This window comes from Trachemys scripta, chromosome 3 (genome assembly GCF_013100865.1).
Source record: "Trachemys scripta elegans isolate TJP31775 chromosome 3, CAS_Tse_1.0, whole genome shotgun sequence".
NCBI classification, from domain to species: Eukaryota; Metazoa; Chordata; order Testudines; family Emydidae; genus Trachemys; species Trachemys scripta.
Window position 1 is genome coordinate 124,462,015 of NC_048300.1, and position 24,147 is coordinate 124,486,161.

Genomic DNA, 24,147 nt, shown 5'->3' on the forward strand with positions numbered 1-24,147 from the left:
TGCAAATCATATTAAACAAGGCTTTTTTCCCCACAGGCTCATAACTTTGTGCTATATTTACCATTTAGGCTGAACTTTTTCAAGTTTCATCTGTGCATGATTTTTTTTTTTTTATTAAAAGAAGGATGAAAACATACACTTCCAATTGTAAAAAAAAACACTAAAATCTGTAATCTCACTAAACAAATAAGTATCCTCTGCATATTCAGAGTCATATCTCCTTGCATTAGTGACAAAAAGTAAGATTTTAGTACTCTTCAAACCATGATAGCCCTATAGATCTATGAGAGAGAATGACCTAGATTCTCTTGTAGCTTGCATACCATGAACAGAGCTGTTAACTAAATTCTAATTGCAGGGCTATTTCTAACCTCATTACACTCGGATTATGGTCTGCTACATCTGTGTAACTCCACTGAGGACATAATTTGAGAGCAATAATTTGGAGGTTGCAAAATTGTGAATGAGGGTACTAATCCATCAAGCTATTTTCAATGCATACTTTCAGAATGCTGAAAAAAGTTGAAACACACAAGTAGCAAAGGAAGAGTTAAGACTGATCAGGCACATTACCTACTGCCAAAGGCAAGTTTCTTCTATGTTCAACAAGCAATATTAGCTAACACTATACTTTATTTATGGATAGAAGGGGTTTCTATTTAACCTCCACTTTTTCATTCACTTCTAATATTTTTCTTTTGAAGTTTTAACTTGGTGGGCGCTGAATGAGAAGAAACGGTGTTAATTTCTGAATATTAACACTGAATTAAGTCCACAGAAATCAGGAAATGCTGTATTACCTCTGCATTTCCTGATACCTTTGCTTAATTTTTAAACATCTGATATTGCACCAATAACCCCTTGGCTCCTGAAGTTTTTAAATGCTTGAGGGTCAGGAAATTGGGTAAACAGCAGCAGGGTGGACGAGCGGACGGGGAAAGCTAAAGCCGAGATGGGGAGCTGAAGATAATGGAGTCACAGAACATCAACTACTCCCATAAAATGGAACACACTGACATAAAACTATTAGTATTTATTGAACATTACAGGTTTTCTTGAATTTGACAGGATGTAGTAAACACCACTCCATTCAATTATTTTGGCATCTTAGGCATTTGCTCAAGAATGACCGCTTTTTAAAAATGTATATACATTATACACACTAGAATATATTTGTTTTACAAATTTAGAGAAGGGCCTTACCTTGAATTTCCCCATTTGGCTATTGATGGTATCCTAAAAAGTTTGGAGAAAAAAAAATTAAGAGTGATGAAATAATGCAAAAGCATTCAAAACCTTACAGCTTTAAGAACCTAAGTAAATCTAAATTTCATTAGAAAACAGGAGAAATGGCTACAATCATTTGGCAGAAATGTATGAAAGGTAATAATACAAAAAGTTTCCTTACCACAACTATGGGCTGAACTGAAGAGATCTTACTATTCTTGCCTCCCCAGGCCTCAATGCTGGGATACAGTCCTTTATCAAGGATGTACTGTTCTCCTGTAAAGTCAGGATTCTCATAGACTACCCACCTGAATAAACAGATACCAAAAACTTTTTCAAAACACAGGTGAATATTCATTATTGTCTTAATGTAAGTTTTAAGAACATAAGAACAGCCATACTGGGTCAGACCAAAGGTCCATCTGGCCCAGTATCCTGTCTTCTGACAGTAGCCAATGCCAGGTGCTTCAGAGAAATGAACGGAACAGGCCATCATCAAGTGATCCAAGAAACAGTTAATGTTACTGATATTTCCAAAGGGCAAATGTATGCCTAGCACACTGTTAAAAAACAAAATTAAAGAAATAGTACATTGCATCAACAATTTTAGCCCTCCAGTACCATTAAGTGCTCAGCCCCTCCTGCTACCACAGGTTTCGCTGAGAGCGGTGGGTGTTCAGCACTTTGCAAGCAGCACTCGGAAACGTACAATATGGGGGCCTGATTTTGCAACAGGCAACTCAAAAGAGCCATATACGGTTTTCCCTTACGGTACTTCAAAAATCTATAGTCAAAACAGTCATGCTTTCTCACTATGGATATACTGTTTATGTATCAAGATTTTGGGGAAAACAAAAAACAGAAGAAATTTCAACACTCTTCAAATTAGCTACCGCAAGCCACATGAGGCTCTATGTATTTTATCTGGCAAGATGCTCATTTGTTTTGTCCTTGATCAGAGAGAATATTTTGAGGTGTTTCAAATCTAAAGCTTTTATTATGTTACTACATCTATAATTTTTATTTATTAGCTTAGCTTATTTATTTCTTAGCTCTTCTCTTGTAAAATGTGAGAATGTTTGGAAACAAATTTTTGCATGATGAACAAAGCATTAAGGATACTCTGCTACGATAACATATTATGCATTTCATAAAAATGAACCTGATTGAAGAGGGTTTTTTTTTTTACATGACTTCACACCTAAACAAAAACATTTGGCTCATTTGCAAAAGTCTGCTAAGGTAAAGTGTCCTTCCTGCTAGGAAATATGCCACCAAAGGGAAGGACTTTTTCCCCACAAAACTAAATGCTAAAACGAAGTGAAATATCTTAACAGATTCAAAGGTTTTAAGGTTGCATGGGATCATGATGAGTCCAACCAGATGCATAGAAAAGACCATAGAATTTCTACATCAAGCCCCTAACTTCTAGTTCAGCTAGAACATATGTTCTAGAAAGACATCCAAACTTGATTTAAAGAATTCAAGTGATGGGGAATCTACCATATCCCCAAGCAAGTTGTTCTGGTGGTTAATTACTCTCACTGATAAAAATGTGTAACTTATTTGTTATCTGAATATATTTAGCTTCATTTAATCTTGTTATTCATTTGCCTGCAACATAAGGAGCCTCTACTATTAGATGTCTCCCCACGATCTAAGTACTTTCCACTCTTAACCTTCTCTTTGCTATAAGCTAGACAGATGGAATTTCTTTAGTCTCTCTCTGTAAGGCAGGTTTTGCAGACCTCAAATAATTTTTTAACTTTTTCCTGAACCTTTTCCCATTTGTCAATATTGTTTCTAAAGTGCAGAGACCAGAACTGGACACAATATTTGAGTAACAGTCCCACTAAAACTGTATGCATGGATAACAACATTGCCCTACTTCTATCAATATTCTCCCTTGCTTATACATCCCAAAATTGCATTTGCTCTCTTAGCCATCTCATCACACTGAGTTCATGCACTGAAACCTACTTATAGGTAAGACTCTCCTCCCCAAGAATTTCACCATTTCACAATGTCCAGAACAGCAATTTTCATACCATAATGCGTTAAAATAATATGGAATTTTCATTTTACTTCACTGTAAATCAACCTTCACTATATACAAGAAGTTCACCATAAGAGGACATCCCTGGACTGAAGAACAGATTCTATTGACAAGGTTATTATTCAAAGCATAAGGAGCCTGATTCTCAGCAGCTGTAAAGTGGGACAGCTCCACTAACTTCATTGAAAATTCAATGATTTATGCCAGCTGAGGATCTGACATGAGGAGTACAAAATTCATTAAAATACATAAAACTGGTACTCAAGCTTTGTATGATTTGTCCACCATGAACACATTCTTGTAATCCTTCATGTTACCTCTCCTTCTGAGTCATGTATAAATGAGTCTTTTAACATGTTATTCACTAATAATTTAAGGCATATTCCAGAACACACACCCACGTCATTTTAAAACTACTTAATCAAAATGACACAGGTATGTATGGTAAACGAACCACAAAGTTAAAAATGTTTGAAGTGTGCATACTATACCTGAAGGTCACACATGCCAGAAGCTTTGAAAATGAAACTGTCTTTCAATTATACAAACATCTGGATATCACTAAACTTCATGAATAATCCTAACAATTTTTTTTAAAATGACCTCAAATTATATTTCAATTATTTCAAACTATATTTACTACCATGAAAATAAATATTTGTGATATTAAATTTAAGTGAGAGTGTTAATACATGCCAGATCCCCCTTGAGCATCTCTCTCCATACTATGCAACACCACTCTATCTCCATCCTCCACCTGCTTAAAGAGGGCTGTATGCTTCAGCACATCAGCAGGTAGCACTACCATGGTATCACATGAAGTATCCAAGAACCATAGTCCTAATTCAAAAAAGCATCCCTATTCAAAGCAGCATTTTATCATATGCATAAAGTTAAGCACATACTTAAGTCCCAATGAAGTCATTGGGACTTTAGCAAATAGATGTTGTCCTTAACAGGAGAGGACTTATGCATGTGCTTAAGTGGTTTTCTGAATCAGGGCCCATTTGTGGCTTTACAGATCAAAACCAACAATTTTAAGATCACTCAGAAACCAGCTGGAAGCCAGTGCAAACAATTGGAAGTACTTCTACAACCATATTCTGTACCAGCTGAAGCTTGACTGGTCTTCAAGTATATCATTCTGTAAGGTGCATCACAGTAATCCAGTCTCAAAATAACGAAGACCTGCATAACTGGGACAAGGTCTGCGTGCAAAAGAAAATGTCACAACCTCGTTTCCAAGCACAGCGTGAAAGAAAGTACGCTGCAGCTACTGAATTTGAATAGCCAGAAGTAGCTGGGGATACAACATGAACCTCAGGTTGCAAACCTGAATGAAAAAATGAAGGTACATACTCTCTCAACTGGAGGAGCTAAAAATCTCTACCAGTTCTGGTTGCTTTCTCCATTCCATAAGCTGTCTATTTAGGCTGAGCCTCTGCCAGGCAGCTTTCATTCCAGCCCCAATCTTAGCTAGACACTGGATATGTCAAATGGCACCATCCAAATCAGATGAAACAGAGACCCAGGGAGGGGTGTCATCTGCGTACTAATGCTATTGCAGCAGGCAATACCCCATATCCCTAACAGCCTCTTACACACACAGTAGGAAGTGTGACAAAACAAAATCCTGTGGAACCCCAAAAGAGACCACTTGGGACAGATGAGCCACTGAAATGCAACTCCAACTACTCTTGCTAGTGTCTGCAGTCATGTCAACAATACTTCTGGGGCCAACAGATGATCTAAAAGAACCATAATGGATAACTGAATGAGAATTGTGGATACCTGGGACAGCTCAGGATTAGGTCCTATATCCCTACAACAGTCTGTAATAAAAACCGCTTCTCAGTAGAACTAACCACTTCTTAAGCCTTCTTGCAAGTTCATTTTATTTGGTAAAGAAGGTCAGATCCACACTGTACAGTACGCTAATTACTTGAAAATTAGGAAAAAGTCGTCAATTAAAGGAGCACAGCATAGTTAACAAATGTTTACGGGAACTGGGACTGGGGGAGTTTTTGTCTAAATTAAACAAAGGTCCAGAACCAAATTTACTCTTGGTCAAAGACCCAAGGTCAAGTTTAATGCAATTAACATTTGTATTTTGCAAAATAAGTTAATTTGATTATTTCTTAAAACAAACAGTGATTGAGCTTGACAAGTAAAAACTAAGCAGGAAATCAGAAACACTGTACACTCACAAGAAGCTTCTTTTAGTATTTGTTTAAACTTGTTTTATGGGTGTTACCTTTTGCCACTAAATGCTTCCATTTTCTGACAACTGAAAAGATGCCAAGATGGAAGTAGACATCAATGCTGACTTAAGAAAGCAAAGTGGCTCTTTTAGTTTACAAAGATTTTCCTTTTTTCAAATGACAAAATAATTTCCTGGATTTTCTAACAAACTATGCTGGGATAGTTTCTGGAAAATTTCTGAAGAATGAAACTAGTAATGATTTGTTGTAAAAGTATGCAGTAAATGGTGATGTTTTATTCCAATTTGTTTACAATACAATATATGCAAAAGTGAAAGTAATTCTTAGAAACAAACATGTAGTGTTTGAAAATAGTATAGCTAAAAACACATTATATAATTATTGAAAAAAGTCACTGAATTGTTCACAACTTTGTTAAAAATGTACATTTTAATCTAAAAAGATATCAGATGGGCTACGTCAAAATTTAATAAACTTAAAAATTTACTGCATCTCTGGCATACCAGCCTATTTAATGGTATTTTGCAATCTAAATTGCTCAGAGAATTGCTAGTTGATAATGACTGCACCTTTAAATGGGGGTAGAGAGGCACTGTCTGGCTTGCTGGTGAAGAGCCAATAGCTCTTTACAGCCAGGAGGGGGAGCAAGGAACAGAAGCTGCTGCAAAAAGGGGAGTGGGTCAGTGTGGGACGCTGGAAAGGCTGAGAAGTTCGAAAGGGGCAAGTCTGGCAGGAGAAGCCCCTTTTCCTCAGACCAGGGGAGCAGCACCCACTCTGCCTCCCCTTGAGGGGGCAAAATACCAGGTTTGGTCAGGACCTGCTGTGGGCATCGAGCTAGCCTCTCCTTTCTAAGGGAGCTGGGAAAGAATTTTTCACTCACCACCAAATTGGCCTAGGTATAGTAGGGGGGTTTCCACCATCCCCACAGCCGGTTCCAGGGGGGCTTTGTCAGGGTGAGTAGGGAAGTTAGGCTGTGATGTTGCAACTCATTATACAAGTGTAGGGAAGATGTCTAGTGCAGATGCAGACAGGGAAGGGACAGAGTGACCAGATGAATGGCTTGGTAAAGGACTTAAAAAGGAGGTGTTTGTTAAAGGAGTGGAATGGGAGAGGGGAGTTAAGGGCTCCCATGTCTGGTATGGCAGGGAGCCAACCCCTTCTCTTATAGTGCACCTAAACCCTTGTTTGGGGGAGAAATGGTAAGGTTCCAGCAATGGGTTGGCTAAGGACAAGGATGGAAAAAGATGGGGGCTGGCAAAAGCCCCCAAGGTAGATAGTGAACGAACATGGAGCTACCTGCACTGTACCCTTTTATCTGCCGGGTAGTCCCAGACATCGAATAATAGAGTTGCAGCGTGATTAAAATCATATCAAGTGTTTCCTGACATTCTCTCGGTATAGCTGGACAATGGGGTCTTTGGTTACAGATTCCAATTTGGAAGGGGTTCTTGACTGAAAGCTGTTACTATTTACTGTCTGTTCAGTGGCCTGTGTGAAATGAAATGGTAGCTTTGCATTCTTAATGGGCAAATGTCCTTATCTTTGCAAATGACACCTTAGTCTGCTGTCTCCACAAATATATTAAGGATTCAATGGGCCTGGAGACTGAACAGCACACTCTTCAATTAAATGGTGTGGTTCTTCCAGGTTTTCAGATCTCAGGCAAATGAGTAAAAGTGTGTGGTGCTTGTACTGCTGCTGCCCAGCTGTAACAGTTCTGCGGGTAGGACAAGTTGACTTTCCAAAGCAAATAAATTCAGCAGCTTTCATGGACCCCGTATTTCAGCACCTTACACACCACCACCATAAAACAACTGATTTTTTGGGCGAGGGAAGAATTACAATTTGTGCTCCCAAATACATACCTAACACTTTACAGAACAAATATTCATTACAAATATGGTTTGGTTTACTGAACGTTATTTTTTATAAAAATTTCTGCAATGTCCTTTTGAAATATTAATACTTTAGCAGTTTAAAGAATCCTGTGGACACCATATATCCCCATATGAAAAAATATAAAACACTACAAAAATAGAATAGTAGTCCTTTGGGAAGAGCCCATGCTACCTGAATTAACTGTTCATTAGTAGGAAGCATTTATTTAAAAGAACGGAACATGCAGGGGAGAGATTGCAGGAGGAGGTGGCAGCAACTAGACACGATAAAAAAAAATTAACTTATAGCTACCCCTGCCAACCCATAATTCTTCACATCTGAGGTCAACAGTATTATTTTTTCCCCAAGAAAATATGAGTAACAAAAATGGTCAGAAGCTAAATATCTGGAGTCCCTTCTTTACTGTAACAGTGATCAAACTTGATGTCCCAATGGTTGTGGAGAGGCTGTGATAGGAGGTCTTTCACCCTGTCTTCAGCCAGGTTACGGTGGGAGGAGACTACCTCCCATCTTACTCCCCTGTGTACCCAAGAGTACAAAAGGGGCTCAGTGGATGCAAAGACTGCCATGTAAAAAGGGCTGCCTTAGGAACAATGTTTGCAGCTAAGTCAGTGAGTGTGAACCTGCAGCCCTTACTCTTGCAAAACTCGCACTGAAATATCAATAGGAGTTCTACCTTCATAAAGACAGTGCAGGGTGAGGTTTAGGGTGGGGTCCTTCAATGAGAGTTAGCTATATGTTGTGGAGGGAAAATCAAGCACCAAAGTGTCTGAAATTCCTTCAGTGCTATCACTCACATTAATTCTGTGTATCTTGGAACATGCCGCCTAACACTTGTCTGTCTTTCCAAAACAAACTGCTGTAGAAAATACTAGTCCTAGCAAGGGTTTAGCCTGAAGGTCTCATCACAGAGCAATTATATCTTCAGAGGAAACTTTGGTTCAAAGTATCATTCTGTACTAGCAAAAAAGAAAAAGCACATCAGAGTGAAAATAAATCCTAATGCAATTTTTATTTTATTCTCACTTAGCAACTAAAATCAAAATGGCTCTAAGCCTCCCTACAGTTACATGTGATCAGACTGAGTAGGAGGATGTTTAGAATTTGTCATGCTACTGTCATGCCATGCTACTCATGGGCTCAGAAGCCTCATGAGGAAAATCCTCCCTGTAGCAAGCCCCAGTGAAAAATATCTGGAAAAGATGAGGAAAAGTAGCAACTCAGTAAAGGAAGCTAGAGTCGGGCTTTTACACATGCCATTGGAAGTACCACATGCTTTCTGAATCTTCAAGCATGCATTCACTAACAGATGATTTAGCTACTAGTCTCATTTTAGTGATAATATAATATGAACTCATTATGTAGCACCACAAAATTAAACTGAGTCCTCTAAGCACTATATGAATATGTTTGATAAGGATTCATAATAATCTGAATTGCAAGTAGATAAATTTACCTTACGCATACCATAAAGAAAAACAAAAATCCAAACTGAACAGGATATTTCCCAACAAAAATAAAATATTCACTATGAAAAAGTATCCTGTTCCAAAGATGTGCTAAAAACCCCAAATCTATTATGGCCCATATCACAACATCACACAAATGCCTTCCAAGTATTTATCCTCACAACACATCTGTGAACTTGGTAAATATTATCCCCCATTTTACAGATAGGGAACTGAGGGACAAAGTGATTACATAATTTGCCTCAGGTAAAACACATGAAATTTTGGTCAGAATAGCAAATTAGTCCCAGAGCAACTCTGCTGTATAACAGCTTAAAAAATTCTACAACGGCATCCTATTATGTATCCTCTGATGAACAGATAATTTACACACATTCATCATTTGCAAATCAATAGGCCAGTGTTTCCTAAGAAAATTCGGTCTTGTTATAGGAAGAAAATAAATTTCATAGTACATTTATTTACAAACAGCCACATTCTTCTTTGTCCTGTGTAATCACAGATAGGGAATTATATTTGCATAAGGATTTCTTCACAGATATTAAAAGCAGAGAGCAGTAAAACATTAAATTATTTGCTAATTTATTCTAAAAAGAATCACTAACAAGGAAAAATGTAATTAAGAATATCACTTACACTCCACTTAAAACATGTATGGATTGTGTCCTGAGTCCGTAGCCAGTGTCTCTCAAATTGGAAATAATTCCTAATACATTAATACTGGAACCTTTAGTCCCAAAGTCTTTTTCACTGTACATTATCATGTGGGGGTTTGTGAAATCCTGTTGAAGCAAACAAAAATAAAGGAAAATGTAATAAAACATTTCACTGCACTCAAGTAGCAAATATTAGATCTTCTTGGAACTTACACCTAGAATAGGTCGCAGCGACTGAAGCTCTTCACTGTAACCACCCCAATCTTTCCATTCCTGGTACGCGCCTTCTTCCAGCAAATACTGATGACCTGCAAATCCTGGTTTCTCGTAAGCAACCCAACTAAATATTGGGTGGGGAAAAAAAGCACATGAGAATGGAACCTTGCCACTAAACACAGAGCTGAATTTATCCCATAATCCTTCAAAACAACAATAATACTGAGCTAAGACAGGTGAATTCTTTTTAGAAATATAAGGAACTCCTGAACTTTGGCCCTGTTGAAAGGAAGCTGTCTTTTTAATCAACCCAGACGGAAAATGGTAAGTGAGATAAAATCTGAATAAAATAAAACCTTTTCCTAGGATAGATGAAATGAGGAGCCTTAGGTTCAGAGTTCACCACAGGGTGACTATTTGCTTGGCACACCAGAGAGGGAGGCTCCCTTGTTCTCAGGGTGTACATGTGCAGTACCTAGTGTAGGTTAGAGAAGCCTGTGGTGCTGCTCTAACCTACACCGGCTGGGGGAGTGCATGCTCTAGCAATTACCTCCTTTTTACTTATGGTGGAAATGGGGTAAGGTGGCAGCACAGGTGCTGGGGGCACCAGCCCTGCACAGCCAAGAGCTCCCCATACCAGGGGAAATCTCAGCTAGCCAGATCTGGCTGCTTTGTGATGACAGAGCGCCCCTAGAGGTCTAGAATGCACCACAGAATCTAGTTATTTGCATTGATCTAATCCAATGAAAGAGCTATGAGGACAAAGACAGCAACTGTACATTGCATCTTATCTGGTGCAATTTCCAACACTATGGTGTTATTATTTGCACCAGCCTTTCCTTCATTCTGCAATTAGAACTGTTTGGGGCATTTTCCTCTACTTACACTCCTTCCAACACTTTTATGGACCCCACTGATATAAGTGGCAGTGTCTTATTTCCTCCAGATTCTTCTTTTTGCTTTTCTTCCTCAATAAGAGTGAGTATTTCTGATTCCAGTTTCATGTGTTTCCCTTCGAAGAAAGGCTTCTCATAAATGATTACCTTTAGCAAAGATGAGATAAAGTGGCAGTTACTGAAAAAGTGCATTAGTTACAAGTTTTGACAGCAAATTGACTTTAGGTGCATAGCACAAAATGAACGAAGGATCAGACTACGAAACTAATCGGTGGGTCTCTATACTGGCTCAGGGGTCTGCCCTAATATTTATTATCCAGTCACTGTGTAAGTGAGTGCTGTGCCATGATACACGTAATTAGTGACTGGTAATCAGATATGACAAAAGTTGCAGTATCACTGTGTTTCAGCACCATGCATACACAGCCCAGCCACCATACCAGTACTCATGACATCACCATGGTAAATTAGTTTGTGTGTGTTTGGTTGCCATGTTTAAAAGAGCTGGTCTCATAGTGATTAAATTAAATGTAATATATCAACTGTTTTTTTTACCTTTGGCTCTTCAATGGATTCAACTTTGCGGCCACCCTAAAAGAAATTACAAAAATAAAACTTGTTTGTAATAAATTTACATATGTATAACTATTTTACAAAAAACAGTCTTCTTTAAGATGACTTTTTTCAAAGTCCACAATATCAAAATCAAGAAAATTAAACACTGATGGGTGCAATTAAGGATAAGAGTCCAAAGACCTTTAAACAGCACTGTATACTACTTTGAAAGTCATTAAATATGATGTTTTATAGTTTATTTTTGTGACTCTTGCAGAGTCTTGTGACACTAATGTTATTGTTAACATACTAGCTCTAATTATTTTACCATTTTCAAGGGTTTCAAGGACCTAATGTATGCTTCCTTCTTCTCCCAAAATGATAAGTTAGAATATTCACCAGGCTCCAACATTAAAGGGATTCCCTGGAAACCAGGTTCTTCAAAAATTAGCCATCTAGATTAAGACAAAAAATAGTTAAATAGATCAGTGTTTCTGAATTACAACAAACATCAATGTAATGCTCATACAGTATCTTACAACAGAGGCCATTACCCATTAAAAGAATGTAAATACAGGACCACATTTATCATCATGCCACCAGCCTGAGAACAGATATGTTAGCACACACTTCTATGACTGTGCAGAGTCCAGTCTGGTCTGCTCTGGTCTCCTCCTGTCAACATAGCTACCACCTGTCGGGGAGATGGATTAACTATGCTAACAGGAGAGCTCTCTCCCATCAGTGTTGAAGCGTCTTCACGTAAATGCTACAGGGGTGCAGCTGTACCAGTGCAACTGTACTGATGCAGCGTTTTAAGTGTAGACCTGCCCTCCCAATGGTTCTGTGCTTGTTTGCAGGATTAGGGCCTAAGGAATTTTCACAATAGTTAACATATGTTTGGGGATTTGACCCTGTGTTGTGTAACAGGAGTTTCAGGCAATGTCTGAAGTCTGGAGAGTTAAGCCTGTATTATTGTCTATTTATTGGAGACATATTTTTGTATTTAAAAATAGATTACATGGGTACAGAATTGATTTTTTTTAGTGGGTTAAAGAAGATCCTCACCAACCTAGAGCCAGATTCAATGCAAATGCTATTCAGCTTTCATGACATCAGACAACTGCAGATTTTTTTTGTTCGTTTGTTTTGGTTGGTTTTATTTTCCCAACTATCCATTAAGAAGTTCAAATAGCTCAGAGACAAGACCCAAATATTTTCACAATCAGCAGTTTCTTGGTTCCAAGCACAAAGTAGCTTTCCTGAATTTTGCCACACAGGACAAGTGACACGGATTAGTGAATGTTTTGTGGCACAGAGGAGTTCTTTACTAGTAAATGCAATCTCAGGTCTAACTGCAGATAACAGAGAAATTTTGGCTATTTGGCTCTTTACATCTTTCCCAAAGTAGAGTATCTATACTGTTAGATTTGTCTCTGCTTTATTGCATCCTCTTCAACACTTGGCATAGAAAGAATACAGCATAGATTGACCTTCTTCTTGTCCATTATTTGCATTTTTATAAAACCATTAATCATCACTCTCAGACAGTCTAAATGCAAGGCTTACAAGGATGCTTCCCCAAATTAGGTGGCGCATACTAACTTTGATATTTTAATACGGTTGCTGAAATATGAGTAAAACTCTGGTCTTGATATGCTGCTGAAAGATCAAAACCATTATATGTCATTATTTAGTGGCATGTTTAGGGCACAGCTGGTTTGAAAATGATCCCTCCCCCCCAGGAAATGTCAACTGTTCAAGGTTTACAGGGTTTTATTTTTGTGAACACCAACAACTTTTGGCTAAAAACCATTACGGGAACGGTAGTCCAGTTGGTGAAACCAGCCTTTACAGCAGAATTCAGGAGTGAGGCACAACAATGGCATTTCCAAATAAAAACTTTTCGTTTGGGTTTTTTTTTTTAATTTTTTGATTAAAAGTCAAAATTCTGCACAGAAAATTAATTATTTTTGAGAAAATGCTCATTTAGTTGAAAACTGGATTTTCCACCCAAAGCAGTTCTGAGGGGAAATTTTTGAGCAGTCATAGTTTAATCCATAAAGTCATGACCCATAAGTGTTAAAGATAATGAATAAATATCTTTAGTTTAGTGTCAACTTCGTTTTAGAAATTCCAGTACTTCATTTGTCCACAAAAGGTATAACATGGGCAGCATTACTATAAATGTGTGACCACACTTCCCTACCAATGTGTTTCAGTCCTAAAGTCAGAGTTCAGAAACTCAATCCTTGCCTTCTCACTGGGTTTACAGAAGAAGCTGAACTTATTGGCAGAAATCTCTCCATATAGGCCTGTCTTTCTTATGTGTAGTTGATACTAATTAACACGGGGACCATAGCAGGAAATTGGACTCTTCCATGACACATAAGAAATGACATGAAGATTGGGCACAGAATGAGGAAAAATATCACCCAAACTCAATTTAATAAGGAATGCCAGCTCATAAATTTAAAAATGTAGGAAAATATAGAAGGAAAATGCAATACACAGCTTTAAGCTTTGTGATGCTTCCTAATATTCCTAACCCTTGAAATATCTTTAGTCATTGAGCTTCTCCAATGCATGTTGCCTGAATGTGTGTTAAATGGGAATTTTTGCACAGGAGCAAGCTTGCAGGAGATTTTACTGACAGAATGTTCTTGGCCAATATTCTTTTGTTTTCCTTGGCTTGTATGTATTTTAATAAAAAAGAGTCAGCACTGTCTATTTGCTCCTCCTCCTTGATCATGCAGTAAAGCTGAAGTCATGTTCAGAATATTATAATTTACCATTATTGAAAGATCTTGACCCAACAGGTTACTCCACTGTAGGATCAAAATTTCCTACATATATGTATTGGGCCAAATTCTATCCTCAGATTGCACCTATGCACAGCCCCATTTGGTTCAAGTTGGAGAGAATTAATAGTTTTCTTCATAAATTAAATCTAATGAACAGCATTCTTTAGTAAACACTTTAAATAACTGAAGTGGAGTGAAATAGGTCCCCCTCAACACCAACACCATGCTACAGCAACTATTGCTTGTCTCACACGATTTTTCTGTTGGTCTTGCTTTCCAAGCTTTCCTACTTAGCCAGAAGACTCACTCTTGGGAATTAACTTTGCAGTTTGTCATTGAGCCACACTGGACTGATACCTTCAGGACTCCGATCATAAGGATCCTATCAAGGAGCTGACTGGTATGCAGTACCTGGCTTGTACTGAAGTTTACTTCAAAGTACCACAGCAGTCAGCGATAGTCATATAGAACCAAACCAACATAGTCACACATTCCTATCAAGGACAACTGTATTGTGTTCAATAATCTAAGACTAATAAATGTAGTCTTATTCATGTTCTTAAGGTATAAAATTAATGGTATGTTACAGAGATGCACTGACTTCAATAACGCAGTTAATCCCAATACTACAATGATTAATATACTGTGTATATAGAGAGAAACACACACGTTTGATTGCTTAGTACACAGGTTCTCAAACTTCATTGCACCGTGACCCCCTTCTGACAACAAAAATTACTACATGACCCCAGAAGTGGGGAACGAAGCCTGAAACTGCCCTGGGTGGGGGGAGGGAAGGCAAAGCCAAAGCCCAAGGTCTTCAGACCCGGGCAGAGAGCCTGTAGCCTGAGTCCCGCCACCTGAGGCTGAAGCCCTGGGGCTCGGGCTTTGGCCCCAGGCCCCAGCAAGTCTAATGCCAGCACTGGCGACCCTATTCAAACACGGCTGCGACCCACTTTGGGGTCCTGACCAACAGTTTGAGAACAGCTGGCTTAGTATTTATATGTAGGATAGCCTTTCAAACAGATAACCTTTTAGTGCAGTGGTTTTCAACACTTTTTCATTTGTGGACTCCTAAGAAAATGTCAAATGGAGGTACGGACCCTTTTGGAAATCTTCGGCATAATCTGCAGACCCATAGGGGTTCACAGACCACAGGTTGAAAACAACTGTTTTAGTGAGTGACCACATCACACTAAGTAACCAGAAGTAAAACTGTATGTTTGCATGTCTGACTGCTATAACCAACAATTTTAAAATAAATTCCTTTTATATCAGTATATATACACACATAAAACTGTATACTTACATGCCCCAATGTACTTTTATAGAACAAGTCTTCTGTGTTGTGCCAAATATACCAGTTTCCTCAGTGTCATCAAAAAATGAAGTTACAATTCCCAGCCCTTCTGGTCCTGTATACAGGTCTATTTGACAAACCCTGTAATCCTGGAAAAATGGTAATTCTGTAATTGTAGAATCATTTTTTATTGCTCTCATATAATTTATTGTAACTAAATTAGTTTTTAAAACACTTCTGCTGTTCATAAGCCATTTACCCTATTCTATTTCACTTACAGCTGTATGGATGCCTGTAAGTGAAATGTGGTGTAGTTGGTGGTTTTTCCTCTCTCCGTATGTTGAAATCTCTCCCAATGATTCTCAAATCTAACTTTTCATTCCTGACTTTTCTGACACCTGTGCAGGCATGCATCTCCCTTGGTTGCTTCTATATTTTGTCTAATTAAATACGAGGATAACACTAAAAAGAAAATTCTTTAACAGAACCCTAATTTTTTAAAAAGCCTATTTACAAATCAAGCATGCCTCCTTTTCCCTTTCTAACATTGTTACAGCTTATAGCCTATTTTGGCAACCGTCAAATGGCAAGACTTCTGAATGATACGTTAAAACACACTTAATAAGTTGTGTATGCTAATACCATGTACATGAAAACCCACAATTTGTGTGGCTATAGATATTTGTTAATGCAAATCTGGGTTTGTGGGTGTGCACTAGAATGTGTGTAAATTGGGTGTACACAAAAAAAAAATGTACGTTAGATACTATGTACTTACTGAACTTCGGAGATTTTATTTTCAATCAATTTGCAAGGCTTATACTGCATTTTAAATTTCTACTATGTTTTGAGGGATTAAGTAATGATAAATATCAAGGAGCAGGGTCTCCTTTCTCCCCCACCCTACTAGTGCACACTATCAGAGATGCTACTGCAATACACCACCAATTATTTTAGTAACAACCCACAGAATCATTGCATAAGCTCAAATGTGTCTCAAACACCCATACTTTAAGTAATGATATGCTTCGTGTGTTAATAAATCAGTTTCTTGACATCAGAATTATTTATGCCAATAGAGAAAACAAACTCTGAAAAATATTTAAGAATTGAACAAGAATAGATTATAGTACTTGCCTTTACTACATGTTTAATTGAACCAATCACTGCGGGCTTAGCTGAGTTATAGTCCTCTTTCTCTTCAGAAGTATTTTCACCCCAAATATTAGCGAGTTCCAGTTCTCCTTCCTCCAGAGGAAAAGAGGGTCCTTCAAAATTTGGTTTCTCATATAGAATCCAGCTAAAGAACAGAAAATTTTCCCTTTCATACTTTTCATGATGATATTTTAACTAATCATGATTTTCTAAAAGACATGGTGCTTTCTATAATTAGCTGTTTAATAAAATGTTAATGCAATCTTCAGTCTGTCTTAAATAATCAAATGCAAAGAAATGCACATCATACTATTATGCCTAGGCAAAGCTGAGGCATGAAAACAATGGTGATCTTAAATAAATATACTAAATACCAAGACATAACAGGAGTAATAGTTAAGAAAGGACAGAAGCATTAACTCTGAAATTCTTTCCCAAAACAACTGATCAACTGGAGACAGTAAATACACCAAAAGTTGCTGACATGCAAGTTACTGTCCAGTGTTCGTTTAATGTTCTTTTAAAAATACAAATACCTATTGGGGGCATTGCAATTTCATTAGAAAGTGCCTGACACTTTTATATTGGTGCAATCTGGGATGGTAAGAATACTTGCTTTAACACAACACTTTCTAGGTTCGCTCCTAATGCCAGAACTTGTCTGAACCTCTAACTATGTGAAAAGATGCATTTTATTGTCTAAACTCCTCACAACATCAATTTGGTAATAAAATATAATGAAGCAATAGGATCTGATGGGATATGAAGCTTCTGTCTAATAATGCCACACTTACCATAAGGGGTGTTGTGAGGCATGAGGACAAAGACTGAGTGTCTTCTGTCATTGTGTGTGATGATATAGACAGAATGGTCATTTACTGAAGTTATTGCAAAAGGATTTGGTTAAGAGAAAATTATTTTGTAGAGGAAATTCAAAGTGCTTTCTGTTAGTTTCCAGGACTCCACATCATGGCTACACTATATCACTGTGGTGTAGGGTTTTTTTTATGAACAATGAGATAACTACTTTTGCATATGCTATGTAGAAAGGGATATTAAAATGAAAAAAGGAGGACTGCATGAATTTTATAGCAGAGTTAAACTGCCCAAAGGCTTTTATATTTGATAATTAGTCCAATGTGTAAACAAAGTATGCAAATTAGATTGCTTTTAAACACGGATTAGTGGTGTAGAAGTTGGCAAAAAAAAATACGTAACTTGTGAATTACATATGTGTGACATCAAAAACAGCTAAATCTATTAAAGAAGAATTTGTTAATGAAAAAATATTGCATCTTGGCTGTTAGTGTGCCAAGGTCCGTCTGGGAAACTTTAAGCAGACTGAGTTTTAACCTCTCACCTACAGTACTCCCCCTTGAGGAAACAAAGATTTAAGAGCAATGCACACACAGATTTTTAGCTGAAATGATGTCACCATGATCACACTTTACTATGATAACCCCCTTCCCCCAACTCTCAATACTGCAATTCACTCCAGCCAGGCAGACCCTTGCACACTCCTGGAACCCCAGCCGCCTGCAGTTAATTCCATGCTATATATCATTGGCCTCAACCAATGGTGGGTGCAGAGGTCTGCCTTCACGGACATGTAAAGACCCCGTCTACTCTGGATCAGCAATCATGTTTGCTAAAACAGTTGCATATATGGTATAAAACCAGCTCAGGCTAACCCAGTTGGCTGGACAATGGGCACAGTTTAGAGTTTAGAAGCCATGCACTAGCTTAGGAAGGGTCTAACATTAGAACAGTGTTTCTTGACTTGGTTTGGTCAAAATATAATGGACAATCAAAATATGGTTAAATTGACAGAGCTGAAATAGTACTGCAATGGAGTTACAAATTGGTTCTGCTCCCTTTGTTCCTAGCCTCATGGATATGGGGCAAAATCACATGGAGAAAAATTCCCATCTTACCATCCTCGGATGACTTTAACTAAAATCACTGATGACAGCACCCAAGAGCTGCAATCCAAAACATCATTAAAAACTTCTATACCATTCTTGTGAGAGTTTGATTCACTATATATCACCATCTGTATTAAAAACAAAAAAACACCACAGGAGCATTGTATGTCACCATTTTTAATCTAACAGGAAATAGTAGTCTTTAACAAAAAACAGAAAATATAAACCTTACCTTGCCAGGTCTGGGATTGATTTTATTTTGGCTGTTTCCTGAAAATGCCTGATAAACAGGGGAGGAAAAAAAATATATGAATAGATATTTCAGAGAGTATATAATTTTTCCATTACAAAACAATAAAATAATTATGTTCTCATTTGGTATTATTTAAATTGATTTTAATTTTGTTTCAAATTTCTCCTACTGTAGACCACTCTGTCACATGTATACAAATGTCATACTAGTTAAAGTGTTGCCTGTGGACCAGGTACCCTTGAAAATCCATCTGGCCAGCTTTCCAGATTTTCCAAAGGTGTTCCCACAGACCACTTAGAAAATTGGAGCTGTACTGGAATTACAGAAGTATATGCTCTACAATTAAAATGTTAATTCAATAAAGCGTCAAATGTTTTTTGTATAGAGATACTATGGAAAAAATGCAACAAAAACTATTTTTTAAAATGTATATACAAATATTGGAAAGATTAGATATGCTGACATATAAAAATATACATTTAAAATAATCAGCACAATCAATTTTCTTATGGACATCTTTTAGTTATAAATGTGGATTTATAAAATTACAAGAATATGTGATAACACGAGTAGACTAAACAAAATATGCCAGACAAAACAGTCAAACTACACTGAGTTAGAAAATATACAATTTTAAAAGTAAACATTTTAAACCAATGTTGAACTAAATGATAGAGAATATGCAATAAAGCTGTGGTTATATATTGTGTTTCTAAAAAACAGAAGAAAATGTTAACATTTATATTGCACTAGTACCCACGGACCAAGACCCCATCATCTTCAGCAGTAGACAAGCAAAGAACAAAAAGACACTCCCTGCCCCAAGGAGTTTACAATCTAAGTAAAAGACAACACACCACAGATGGATACCGACAGACTGCGAATGCAAGGAAACAATGAGACAATGCTGGTGAGCATGACAGGCATTGGTCTCAAAACACCAGCTGCCTAACAATTGCTCATTTTTTATAGGCATCATCGTAATGAGTTGAGACTGCTACTGCAGGACTAGTTTTCTAGCTTCTGATTAAATTCCAGTCAGCACTTGCCCAGTTTTTTAAGGTCATTGTTTGTTGCTGTCCTTATATTCCTTTCCTTTACGATGCTTATTAACTTTACTATCAAGCTTAGTCAAGAGAACATGTATAATAGGTCCACTTCATACAAATAAAACAATTTTCTCTTCCTATCCTAAGGAAGATAAAGTAAAAAAGGCCCCAGTCTTTCAAAGGGAGATGTATGGAGTCCTATGAAATCCATGGGAGTAAGTTTAATTTTTTTGCAGGATCAGGACCCTATGCTTGTCAAAAACATTTCATTTAACCCACGGGCAGCAGAATAAATATGGATGGGTAAGTAACCATTGAAATATCTTTACTCATTGAGCTTCACAATTTATTTTGAAATCATCCCATTAGAAAAGATCAGAGCAAGAGCCCCTTCTCCTCACAATGTAAATCCAAACTATTGCTACACTCAAACTAATCTGCAGTCTTGAAACATTTGACAAAAGTCTCAACTCTGATGGAAAGAACATGCAACCTTAACAGTGCAGGACAGTGCTTTCTGTTTCCTTGAGAGAGGAGAAAGAAAAACAGCCTTCCAAATGTCCCAACCTACTATTTTTTTAAAAAAAGATTAAGAACTGTGGTGGATACACCAAAGGGAGCAGAAAAATTATTCAGTTTTGAGAAGTACTTCCTGGTTTTCTGTATTCTCCCTCAATTCTATACACCATTTTGAGGGGATTATTAAATTTGGGAGCTCACAGCTCCACTACTCTCCTTCTTTCCTACCACTTACTGAATGTACTTTGCCTTTTTGATATTGGTGGGGAATATTTTTGAGTATTAGAGGTCTGTAGCAATAGAAATAGCTGTACATTTATTCATAGTTCAGACAGCAGTAATGTGAGTTGATCCTAACATATAGTGCAACAGAACGTTAGTCAGGGAACAAGCAGGTCTGCCCTTAAATTAACTTTAAAAATCAAGTTAATATTCTGTGTGAAGGCTTCCCATGAACACCCATTCTGTGAACAGACAAAAGGACTTCAATATCCAGGGTTATTAATCAAGCATCTTTCACCATCACTACCAGACCATTTTTAAAGTCTCCTTAAAAATTATGACTACTGCCCTAAATATGAGGAGTAAGGAGGAAAAGTTAAGGAAGCCTGACCCATTATCTCTGCAGCAGTGAAATGGCCCTGTGTTTTGTTGGGGAGGGAAGCAGTGAATATCAAAAGGAAGTGTAGGTCTTCAAAAGTCTACACAATTGGGCAAGAAAACAGAAAGTGTTCTACTTATTTACAGATGTAAATCAGAACAAGCTTTATTTAAAAAAAAGGGAAAGTGAGGATTCAGAACAGAATGTCTAGTGTTTGATTATTATTTATTTAAGATTCCTAGAATAAGAATACATTGTAGAAACATGTAAGGGACACACACACACACACACACACACACACACACACACACTTCCACATTTACCCACTCTTCTAAACTCACAATTTATGTACTTCGCTACTTGGAAGGAAAAACAAGTCAAATTGTGTGTACTGAAGAGAACATGAAAGCTGAATAACTTTTCAAACCAGTTAGAAGAATTGCAACATACTCACCTCTCCGTCTAGAAAGCCAGAACGGATATTTGGTTCATATGAGCTAGACTTTAACAAGCTTGAGACATTTTTGTCAGTGCTTCCATAGTTTGGCATTTGAGAATTTAATTCTTCTTTTGCATCTCCTGTTTGCAAATATTTTTCCATGTAATTTGCAACTTTTAAACCTGAAAGAGACTGAATTGCAAAATCAAAATGAAAGAGTTTGTTTTGTTTTTTAGCAGCCAAGCAGGGTTTCATAAGGTTTAATTTTCTGAATTATTTAGTTTTATTACCTCAGAGTTTTGAGGCATGTCAAATGGTCTGGCTGCATCAAGTTGTAAGGCAGGCATCCCTGAGGAGTCAGTTGCGAAAGTTGTTGTGATAGTATTTACTGAGGTTACAGAGGGAGTAAACACCTTTCCTTTAGCTGTAGATGACAGCAAGCTTGAGAAGACAGCGCTTTTTTCCAGACGGGACCTCTTAATTTCACCATCCGTACTATCTCTGTTCTGCATTTTAAGTTGTAGGGCTGGTGCTAGATCTTGTGTTTTTCCTCTCTTTATTCCCAAACCGAATGTAAATACACTGGGATCAAATACTTTCTCTAAGTTGTCTTCATGAATTGGAGGCATTGCAAAATGGGGTGCAGGGGAATTTGGAAGCTTTGGCCTTTTCTTCTTCTGGGGTATGCAAACTGAGCTGTCTAGGTTTTTGATAGTTTCAGTAAACTTTTTCATGTCAGAAGGGGAATCAGAAATACTCTCATCTTTACCAGGAGAAATATTACCAGTGTTACTTGGGCTTTGCTGCGTATTGGTAATATTTTGCTCTAATGTTTGTATGTTTTCTAAATTGCCTTTGTTACACTGCATGTTTGTAGAGATTGGCTCTACTGTTTCTGTCTTTTTGCCTTCATTTTGTATCTGAAAAAGCACATTCTGCCCTAATTCTGATTCTTTGGAAACTACATCAGATTTTAGGGGATATTTATCATCTTTACAAGGAGATGAGATTATTATGTTTGATAACGGTATTTTTTCGTCACTTTGGTGGGATTTTGAGCTTGCATTCATTGCTCTATTAGCATTATCTTTTAAGATTTCATTTTTGTTGAAGTCTTGTAAAGAAGTTATAGGTAACAAACTGTCTTTATTAATAGTGGTAGGTTCTACATCTGCTTTTCTGAAAGAGCAACCATTAGCATCTGCTTTGCTTGTTTGGTTAAACAGCGATCCTGCAACTTTTCCTTTCTTAAGTTCTGCTGCCTTTTCAACCTCCTCATTACCTAACGTTCCTACTTGAGAGCCTTCTTCAGGTTTGGCCTTTATTTCTGCTGAGCCTTCTTTCACCCGTGACACATTTTCAGGTAACTTCTGGTGATTGTTTTGCTTATTAATTATTTTATCAGTTTCTTCATATTCCTGGGGTTGTTTTCCAAATTTCAGCTTTGCTCTACCAACAAATGTATTTGATACAGTGTTATTTTTCAAAGCAGGGACATCAGAGGGTTGCTGGCGCTGATTAGCACGTTTATTTTCAAACAAGGAAATTTTGTTGGCAATGCTGCTGTTAATTTTATTAACTGGCTTTTCAAGAGAATTGTGTTCATTTTCTAGGTCTTCAAGACTTTTAGGAGCTTTAAAATTCAGTTCTACATTCTTGGGTTTGGCAGGACTGCAAGAAGCACAGTGAAAGTTATTTTGCAATGTATTCTTAAGTAAAATCATTGTACTAATTTAAAAATAAGAAATAAAACACAGTTTCATAACAATATATTTTTCCAGAATCAATATTCAGTTTAAGTTACAATATTCCAAAAGCATTTCATAAAAAGAAAGGAATAATAAGTGTGCTACCAACAGTAACCCAAAGTCAGGAACAATGTATTTCACAATGTCAAACATAGGGTTGGGCTGGTCCAAAAATAGCTGACTAGTCAAATATTAGTCAAACTTTGTCAAATAACATCAAATATGGTCACATATTTGAAAGCACTGATTTATTATAATATTAACAAAAAAGAGTAAGACTTTATGATCTTTAATAGGCTTAGCCTTAGATAGGTACTTATGCCTAATTACGAAAAACAAGTTATTTAACAGAGTTAATCTAATTCGGGGAAAAATGAGAAACGCAATGAAATGAAGTTCTGAAAAATGCAAGAATGGTATTATGATGCAATGAAAAAGGTAGGCCGACACTTACATCAGGGCATTCTTGCTGGAATATTGGACGATATTTGACCATGGTCAAGTAATAGTCAACTGATATTATTTGACTAGCTTACCAAACTTAGAAACACCCCCCCCACACACACACACACACACACAAAGTTCCTAACAATATTTCCTAGATAAACAAAACAGTGTATCAGATAGCCAAACACTGCAGAGGATTTCAACTATTTACATATCTCAAAAGTCAAAGTTTAACAGTGGAAACAATTAATTGAATTCTTTTTTATAAGTCAGTTACATTTTTAGTGTAAACCGAGGTGGGCTGTTGAAGAATTAATTTATTTCACTATTTTCCTTTTTAAACTTGGACTACATTGAAAGAGTCATTTCACCCAACCTTTTTTAAAATTTGAAATCAACCAAAATTATTACTTGATACCCAACATCATATTTTCTGATTTATTTCTCCCGTAAATATACCTATTAAACTGGGTAGTAAGAAACATTTTCGCCCAATTATGAATTTTGTTTGGTAATTTACAGTGAAGTCTGAAAAGTTTTGTTCACTTCTGTTTCTAAACGCAAGATGACAAATGTGCAAGGCCAGATTCTGAGCTGTGCTTCTTAGGAGGTGCAGCCTGGGCAGTCGGGAGCAACGGCTTTACATCACCTTTCTGACTCCCAAATTCTTGGTTGGTCCAAGGCCCCTGGATTATGTTGAACTTTCTCTGG

General features: G+C 37.2%; 1 protein-coding gene across 1 annotated transcript in view; it reads right to left on the reverse strand.

Annotated features, from left to right (window-relative positions):
• Nucleotides 1–24,147, reverse strand: part of CRYBG1 (crystallin beta-gamma domain containing 1) — a 62,315-nt gene that overhangs the window by 30,982 nt on the left and 7,186 nt on the right. The window contains exons 2-14 of the mRNA XM_034765945.1: nucleotides 21,532–22,912; nucleotides 21,257–21,433; nucleotides 18,613–18,660; nucleotides 18,390–18,508; nucleotides 16,438–16,600; nucleotides 15,310–15,449; nucleotides 11,525–11,651; nucleotides 11,197–11,232; nucleotides 10,631–10,788; nucleotides 9,743–9,869; nucleotides 9,510–9,655; nucleotides 1,409–1,535; nucleotides 1,204–1,236 (exon numbers count right to left, since the gene is read on the reverse strand). Coding sequence (XP_034621836.1) covers nucleotides 1,204–1,236; nucleotides 1,409–1,535; nucleotides 9,510–9,655; nucleotides 9,743–9,869; nucleotides 10,631–10,788; nucleotides 11,197–11,232; nucleotides 11,525–11,651; nucleotides 15,310–15,449; nucleotides 16,438–16,600; nucleotides 18,390–18,508; nucleotides 18,613–18,660; nucleotides 21,257–21,433; nucleotides 21,532–22,912 — 2,782 coding nt within the window. The remainder of the gene's footprint in view (nucleotides 1–1,203; nucleotides 1,237–1,408; nucleotides 1,536–9,509; nucleotides 9,656–9,742; nucleotides 9,870–10,630; nucleotides 10,789–11,196; nucleotides 11,233–11,524; nucleotides 11,652–15,309; nucleotides 15,450–16,437; nucleotides 16,601–18,389; nucleotides 18,509–18,612; nucleotides 18,661–21,256; nucleotides 21,434–21,531; nucleotides 22,913–24,147) is intronic.